The 9,156-nt window shown below is 37.6% G+C and overlaps 1 protein-coding gene across 1 annotated transcript; it reads right to left on the bottom strand.

Annotated features, from left to right (window-relative positions):
* Positions 1 to 3,747: 3,747 nt before the first annotated feature.
* Positions 3,748 to 5,817, bottom strand: LOC131036346 (basic leucine zipper 23). The gene is made up of 2 exons (XM_057968212.2): positions 5,614 to 5,817; positions 3,748 to 4,999 (listed from the first exon to the last, which is right to left on the bottom strand). Exon 2 carries the CDS (start codon positions 4,987 to 4,989, stop codon positions 4,132 to 4,134), a length of 858 nt encoding a protein of 285 aa, XP_057824195.1. The 5' UTR covers positions 4,990 to 4,999; positions 5,614 to 5,817; the 3' UTR covers positions 3,748 to 4,131.
* Between the last annotated feature and the right edge of the window lie 3,339 nt (positions 5,818 to 9,156).

Genomic DNA, 9,156 nt, shown 5'->3' with positions numbered 1-9,156 from the left:
TAATAGATTTCCCAGACTCTTTTTCAACTAGAGGTTTAAACTTCTGAAATACAACAAACGCTTCTGATTTCTTTGCAAGAAAATAGACCCACATTTTTCTACTGAAATCATCAACAACAGAAAATACTTGGACCCAAGAACAGAAGGAGTAGCCATAGGGCCGCAGATATCAACATGAACAAGCTAAAGTACCTGAGAAGCCCGCCATGAATCGCCACTTTTGAAGGGTGTGCGATGTTGCTTCCCAGCCTGGCATGCATCACAAACTCCAAGTTGTTGAGTCTGAATCTCTGGCAATCCAAGGACAAGCGAGTCCCGAGCAAGCTGAGCAAGATAGCGCACATTTAAGTGCCCATATTGCTGATGCCAAAGTATACTCAGAGAAGACTGTCGAGCAGCCATAGCGAGGTCTTGAGAAACACCAGAATCTGCAAGTCTAAAAAGACCATGATCCTCAAGACCAACTACAACAACTCACTAAGTCTCCCGATCAGTGATGGTGCACTGATGTGAACTAAAGGTGACATCCAACCGTGGAGAGTGTCGCAGCATCTGACTGACTGAGAATAGATTGAGTTCCATCCCTGGAACGTGGAAGACATCGAGGAAAATGAGATTCCTCGCAACAGACTGAATCTAAATGTTGCCTTTGCCGACAACCGTGTATTCTTCCCCGCCACAAAATATAACACTCTGAATAAGGCTGGTAGTCAGTGAACCAGTCTCGACGGTGGGTGAAATGACGAGAGGCACCTGAATCAATATACCAGGCAGACGATTTGACATGATCTACGGGTCTTTTAGCCATGAAGGCGTAAAAGGCAGATTCTGTCTACTCAGTGTGCTCTGCATTGTTCGCTTTGGGCTGCGAACTAGATTGCTTAGCTTGGGCAGCTAAGCGCTTCCGACATTCAACCTTCATGTGACCATACTTGTGGCAGTAGTTGCATTGAATGTTCTTTTTCTTGGAGCCTTCTAATGCAGGAGCAGAGGGTGTCTGCTGAGAAGACTGCTGAGAATGAGACTTGCCCTTATCCTTGTGAAAAGAATTAGCAGCAAAGGCTTGTTCTATGGAGGTGGAGCTGGAACTGCTACCAAATTGTTGTGTCCACCAATCTTGCTGAAGCAGAAGTGTGCAGAGATCTGTGAACTTCAGATCAACACCAGTAGAAGTGATGTTGAGAGTTCCGATAAAATGCGCATAGGACTTGGGTCAACTTTTAAGGGTGATTACCACAATGTCCTCTTCCTCCATCTTGCGTCCAATGGCAAACAACTGATCATGAATTTCCTGAATCCTATTCAGGTGATCCTGGAGCGATTTCCGCTCATCCATGACAATAGAAAACAGAGAGTTCTTGAGAAAGAAGGCCTGCTTTTATCAAAAGTCTCATGTAGGGTTTTGAGATGCACCCATATCTCGGCAGCTGTTTTGCTGGATGGAATCTGAGGGAGCTGATCATCAGCTACAGATAATTTGAGAAGCATCACTGCCTCTCGATTATGCTGGTCATATGCAACCTGATCAGGACCAGCTGTACTCGAACACTGAGTAGTACCCAGAACCACCTGATAGCTGCCGTGATATTCGAAGATGGTTAGCATCCGCTGCTTCCATGTGCTATAGTTCTGACCATTGAACTTCTGATTTCCCTCTAGCAGAATATTCGTCAGAGATGCCATGGCACAAATTTCTGTGAAAAACTGAGAAGGCACATACTTCGAGGCAAAATGTCGGAGGACCCAGAAAAAATGAAGAGGCACCTAGAAGAAACGAACGATAGCCTAGTTGAGCTCTCGAAAAACCCACAACAAATTTGTGTTCAAAAAAAAAATTTGACTGAATCTAGAGGGTCAAAACCCTAGCCGTAAGTCAGAAAACGCGGGTTTGACCAAGTTGCAGGTTGCAGAAAAAATGGTGGGTCTGTACTGCGCCGAAAAATGCCGAAAACCCTCGCCAGACAGACACAAACAGGAAGAATCCCGTTACACAGGATGAACACAGCCCTTAACAACCTCGAAAAAAAAAAGATTTCAAAAAAACGGAAAAATTTGTTTGAAAAACTTTTGAAAACAAAAAATTTCCGAAAACCTGCAGCAAAACCAAGAGGCCCAAAAAATCTCAGAAAAGAATTCACAAATTCTTTATTCAAGCTCTGATACCATATTACGAAGTAATTGGTAAATATTTGCTTAATATTAACAAAGATCAAGAAGAAAGACGATGTTTCCTTAAGAAACGATCGTGAAGAATAGAAACATTCTATTCTAGCTAACAGCTAACAAAGTATTTACAGAATATTACAGTAGATAACCATTAACAATAAATAGAAACTACCTATTATTGTAATATATATATATATATCTGAAGGTGGAAGGAGTGTCCACTTAATGGTCAAAGAAGTGCAAGGAAGCTTCTGGCAAGATTGGAACCTTGAAGGCCAATTCGGCTCTTGGTCTAACCAATAATTGTTGTTGAGGGTACGTATGGATGGAAGAATTTTGTTAAGCTGAGCCAAAGTCTCTATCATTCAGCAGGCTAGCTGGATAGAGGAGAGCTTCATTCATCTTCTTGGTTTACCGATTATGTTTCCTGACCTTTGTCCCTCAGCATGCAGGTCCCTTTTCTAAGACGTCCAAACAAACCCAAGGTTGTTCCAGACATAGCCCTATGCAGAAACAGGAAGCTGATGGTTAATCAAAAGCAGAGGAACCTCAAACTAAGAAACGAGTCCTTCAAGCAATTGCAACAGAAGTGAGGTTTAGACAGTCAATTCCTGGCAGAAAGCTGAGATCTTGAATCCAAAAACCAGTCCAAGATCAAGGAAATAGATTAGGAAAGCTGAACATTCATATTCACATCCATGAGGACCTATTTTTGTCACAAAGTGCATGCCGCTATTCTATTTGCTCTGGAAAAGTTTGTTGCTGATTTAGTGCACAAAGTTCAGCTACATTTGACGGTTTGGAAGTTACTGCCTTTTTGGATTTATCTCATACCTATATACAAGGCTTTAGATTTCAGCACGAACAGAACTCTGCATCCTGAGGTTTTGCTTTATTGAATCTATGACATTTACTACCATGTGGTATATCCACCTAAATACCAGAGACCAACAGATGATTATCAACAAGACTAAGTATCATGTCAATCATTGTACAAGCATATTATGTAAGTAACAGTGATAATTGATGTCCTAATTAATGCCATTAAGATAAGATTAATGCTCAGCTCTTGGCAGACAGCCTCTTAACTCAAGGATCTGTAGTTCAAAGTACAGTTTCAGGGGACTTGCCTTTAAATTGAGATAGTATTATATTTGACTTATAAAGAAATGATTTCATATATACATGATAGAAAATAAGTGTAAGCAACAAGCTAGAGCAACCAAGAACAATAACAGAGACAATTGTCAAGTATTCCAACATCTAACATAATACAGAATGTTCAACATTGCCGCAAGAAAAATCAATCCAACAGGAGATGCACAAGTAGACAAAAGAAATAATGGAACAGCACAATAAATATAATAGAAAATCACTAGGACAGCAAAGAAGTAGAACAAAATATATCAAAACAACATGAGTGTATGAACAATACAATCCTAGTTTGTCGGCATGAAGCATGCTTTGATAATTATTACTCAAACTCTGTTATTAGCAAAGAATGATCTGCATTAACACAAACTACTAAATCCCTTGTCTTGCACATTATAACAATTGCGAGAATTTGAGGGAATCCGGACGGAAATATAATAGGCTAAAGTTGAGCACACTTTATCGCATTGATCTGTACAGTACTATAGAAAATCATCAGTTTTCTATTGAATATTAGCCATTATCATGTGCACAGAGGCCAGCACCTTAGGCTGTGCAGGATGTCCCAAATTTAAAATAGAATAAACAAAAAGAGTCATACGACACAGAAGACGTAAAACCTCATAGAAGCCAGGAAGCCAATACCTGACTATTTTAAGTTTTTATCAATTATCACAGAAAATGAAATGAAAGATGGAACATAATTGCTAATTTTTTTTGCTTACTGACGCATACCTGTCCCAAAAATAAGGGCAAAAATTATCTGCCAAGCAGAGAATTCTAGAGGCTTAAGGATTACAGGATGTACAGCAATCACTGAGCAGAAAATGTACCTTTCTTCTGTTTTCCACATGAAGTCATCACAGGTATCATCTTTGTCACAGCCCCTTCTGAACATGCAGAAAGCCCACTAGAGGTAACTCCCATATCATCCTTCAAAGCTTGACAATTAGGCGCTGGAATCTGACCACACCCTCCATTCCAACACCCGGTGCTCCCATGTTCATTCTGCACACCACCGTCACCGTCAGATGCCAACAGAGGAGCCGGGCAACTCACATCAGCATTGCACCTAACATTGCAGGGATTGATTACATATCCCCCAGGCAATGGCTGCAAAAACTGAGCATCTGTTGCTTTTTCTGTCCTTGTTGCTGACTTCTGATATGGATAAGACCCCAATTCCCCATCAATTCGGCCCCTGAAATCAGCAAGCAAGCACTTCAACCTCGCAATCTCAGCCTCCAATACTCCCTGGCCTTGCAATCGCCTCATCAACTGCTGATTCAGAGCTGTCAGATGCGAAACCTCCTCTTCCAAGGATGCTGTCCTAGCCTTCTTCTTTTCCCTGTATTTTCTGACTGCCTCCCTATTACCCCCAGACCTCTTCTTTGCCTTCGATGAACTGTCTTGTGTGCTGTCTGCCGATTTCTCCTCATCTGGAGCAGGGAGGATCTTTGTATGCGTGTGAAAACATGTGTGGCTATGAGTATTATCTGGTCCGGGAGGGTTGCAGGTATGTGTGTGAGTGCATGCATGAGTGTCCCTTAGAATCTCCTCAAAGAACCTCTCCATAGAATTCCCACTATCAAGATCATCTACGGGCATATTGGTGCCCCCAAATATCTCCTGGTTCGAGAAATCGACCTCCCCATCATCTATGCCAGCCATTTGTCAATCCCTGAACTTAAAAATTAAAAACTTCCTAAGAAAACGAAGATTTAGCAAGCAGGGATTTATCAAATACACGTTCAATAGCGAAAAACTTTCTGCCCCTCAAAACCCCAACCTGAACTCTGAGGTTCCAATATGATCCCATCAATGCTCACCATTTTTCAAACCCTTCTAAGTAAAATCTTTCTAATAAATCAAGAAATTAGGCAAGTAAGAGACCTATCAAACTCCAACACGGGCAATTTCTGCAAATCGTTCAATCGATCCCTAAGAAATTCAGCCGTCCAAAGCAAATAAAAAATCCGCACCCCAGACTATGACTGCCAAGTTTAATTAATATATTTTGGGAATAAGTTTTTACTTCCGTAATTTTGAAACAAGTCTCTCAGCTTAAACAGTTCTAGAAACCCAAGGATACTGAAACCCTAAAACCTTGGATCCATTATCATGGAAAATGGTAAGAAAAACAATGCAACTTAAATGAAATTCTCAGGCAATGCAAGAATGTGGCATCAATTCCTTCGTCGAAAGCCTTAGAGGATGAAGAAAAATTAAAAAACCCGCGTCTTTTAATTTTTCTTCCTCCACAAAAAAGGAAAAATCAGACAACCCAAAACTTGCCTTCTCATAGCAATCGTTGCACAATAACTTAGCCAGCTGCACCATAAGTAGAGCGCCCTGTATACTACACACTGTGTATACCTGCATGTGTACACGTCACCACGTCTTGTGCTCCATGATGATGATCCAGCTATACTTACAAAAATGGATGGCCCTGGATGACCCTAGATATTTGTATGATTTAACGAGATTCGAAACAACGTTAAAGTCGTCTTTTTAAAGCTGCATGACGCAAATACACGTGGAAAAGTCAAATTTAAACTATTTGCTCTTCCGATGAGACAGTTCAACTGCTTTCAATGAAGGAGAAATGCACTAAAAATCATACCATATCTTAGGCATTGTTTGTAACTATTTCCTCCTCTATAATTGTAATAGAAAATGGAATTAGTTAACCTTGCTTGACTAAATAAAAGAACACGGTGCTAAAGGACAATCATAAAACTGAATTTGTTATTATGGTTAAACTTGATTTGGTTCCACACTAGATTCCCTAATAATGAAATCATATCAAACATTGTTAGATCATTCATTGTTTGGGTATTTCTTTTAGATTGTGTTCCTCTTTTCAATGTGTGAAATTGGTTAAAAACAAATTTTGAATTTGAGAGAATAAATTTATGTTATTAGTGAGCAAGATTCAAGTTGTGAATCATATGTTCTTTATTTATTGTGTATATCACTATTCATAGTAGATATCTTCTAGGAAGGGTTATGGGGACTTACATAAAATCATTTGTCAACTTTTGTGGTCTAATTGGGATCTTTTATTAGCCAAATGGATAGTTAGAGTTGTTTCAAAAGAACTCCAAAAAAAAAAAAAGGTTGTCACCAAATTAATCTTGTTGTTGTTAAAGGGAAATGGCATATTGTAAGATGGTTAGACAAATCTTTCTAGCACCCTTCTTTCATATAAAAGAATCATATCCTCTACACTCCTTATAAAATGCTTAGCAACAAGTTTGCAAAATTTCAAATTGAAAAAAATCTTCCTTACAACATAGGTTCAATTTTTTGACCTCTTCTATTTGATGGAACAAGCTAGTTTAATATCACAATCAATCTCTTGTGGTTTCTTTCCTAAGGTAAGCTTATCACTTTAAAAAAAGGGGTTCAATAGTTTGGTGATATTTAGGACTTGAGCTCCCTTGATTAGGCTACTTGGCAAATTTTTTGCATTGTTTCAAATACATAATGAATAAGTAAATAAATTTATAAAATAAGTATAATTATTTATAGATAAGATTTCGGAATTCATCAAATGTCAAATCTAGAAATAGTGCCTCTTTATTAGTGAACTACTTGGAAAACTAATTTGGATCGCTACTCTATCATAGGATAGTTCCACAACTCTGAAACAAATACACAATTGTAGATTTATACTTGATCTTTAGATTCATCATAATAATTTGTAATGGTCTACTGTGTAATTTTGTTCAATATGCAACCTTCAATTCTATTGTTCTGAGATATCTACAAACTTAGTGGTATTTAAAAGTACCTTGAGAGATCATCATTAACTCACAATGAGCTTTTATCCAACTCAATCCCTAAAAATTAAATAATATGAAAAATAGTAAGTACATGCCTAAGTACACAAATTATTTACTCTTTATATTGCACCAAATTGTAATGTGTTTCTATTGGTTATTCCAATGATTTAGAATTATTAATTAGGAGATGAACATAGTGACTAGAATGAATATATTTAATGTCTTTAAATATTAGCACATGGCATAAAATTACACCAAACATATGTGTAGTTGGCTCATGGAAGAAGGGTGGAGGTGGCCAATCAACCAACAAATTTATGATTTCAAGGTCTTCCTTATGACCATAAACATTTGTCAAAATGTGATAGCAATAAAATCAAGGTGGATAATTAAATGGTGGTGGGTGCACAAATAGGTGTGATAAGTAGGTTAGTAATACAAATGTACAAAAGTGTGTATAAATTGATAAAAATACTAGGGTAATAAGCCCAACTTCACACAAGATCACACCATTTGTCACTATGTACATGTATCAAGGCATTACCTCAAATAGGCACTAAAATAAATAGAAAATGGCCTGGGTATGTAAACTTCACCACTACAATAATGTTATAATTGACAAGATGCATTCCCTACACTCTTTGCCATTAATTTTATGTCACTTTATGTGAATGGTTAACCACTTGACTTAGAGTATGATTTTGAGTGATTTGAAAACTTCTTTTTCCCGAGTTTCTAGATAACTATCATAGTTTGAATCAAATCTAGGCTCTTAAACATTTTTCAACTCTTATACTACACATTCCTCTCCCCATTTGATATATGAGCTCACGGATTTCTAAGCCAAGTTAGTTTTGCAACTCACACATCTAACTCAAATTTTTCAAAATTTAAATTTAATTATGCTTGTACAAACTAATTCGGTCCCAACTAGTAGTTGTGTTTTTACTCTCATTCCAAAACTTTCAAATTTTGCACATCTATATCATGTATTAAAAGACATCACCTCTTACCTCATTTTGTATCTTGGGAAATAATTAGCTACTTTTCATCAATCAACTTCCTAAATTTAGCAACATTTTAACATCTAAGTTATTACTACAATCTTATGGAGTGATCCATATCTAGATATAGTAGTTTTCCAAATCACTCTTTCTTTCATCGCCCCTACACACTTTAAATAATGCAAGCAAAAACAAAGCTATACAAATTTAAATAGAGTGACAATATAATGTATACAATATATAAATTCAAAAAGTTATGGTAAAAACACAACAGTTTAAGTGCACCCAATATATGTGATCAAATACAATACAAAATTTAGTGCTTCAATAGGGGTCATCGATATTTAAATATAGACTCAACTAAGAAGCATATACCTACAATTAATTACCATACAATATCCTTCTCAAGCCTTCGGTTTTTAGATTAAGGATACCTAAGTAACCATCAATAGATTCCCAAAATCATGGGTATAAAAACTACAAGACAAGTCTCGGTCCAACTTGGGCTAGTCAAACCCATGTTCCCACTCTAAGAATAACTCCTCCCAAAGTAGAATTAACATGAAATGAAAAACTTTGATCCCTATGACCTATTTGTTAGATCCAACCGATACTGAGAGGGGAGGGGTGAATCAGTACATTACCGATTTTTACTAATTGAAACTTTAGCTTTAAATATGAACTAATTAACCATTCACCAATGTACACAATTACTGCAGAAGATTAAGCATGCATGAAAAGATACACAAAGACACACAGATTTATCTCGTGGAAACCCAATAGGGAGAAAACCATGGTGTGAGTAGGAACTCACAAAATTTGTACTCTTCTAGAGTACGCCCGGTGAAGAGCCATCCCTATTAGGAGATTACAAAGACACTGGTTAGGTGCCACTTGGTTAAGGGATTTTGATGAAGGTCAATAGTGCCTTTACCCTGTTAAAGGTAGCTTGGTTAAAGGACTTAGAACATCAGTTAAGATGTTACTTGGTTAAGGGATTTATACAATGGGACCCGTTAAAGTCCACCTAGTTAAGGGATTTATAT

Source organism: Cryptomeria japonica, chromosome 2 (genome assembly GCF_030272615.1).
Source record: "Cryptomeria japonica chromosome 2, Sugi_1.0, whole genome shotgun sequence".
In the NCBI taxonomy this organism is placed as follows: Eukaryota; Viridiplantae; Streptophyta; class Pinopsida; order Cupressales; family Cupressaceae; genus Cryptomeria; species Cryptomeria japonica.
Note: the sequence above shows the minus strand (reverse complement) of the source record. Positions and strands in the feature narration are given on the sequence as shown.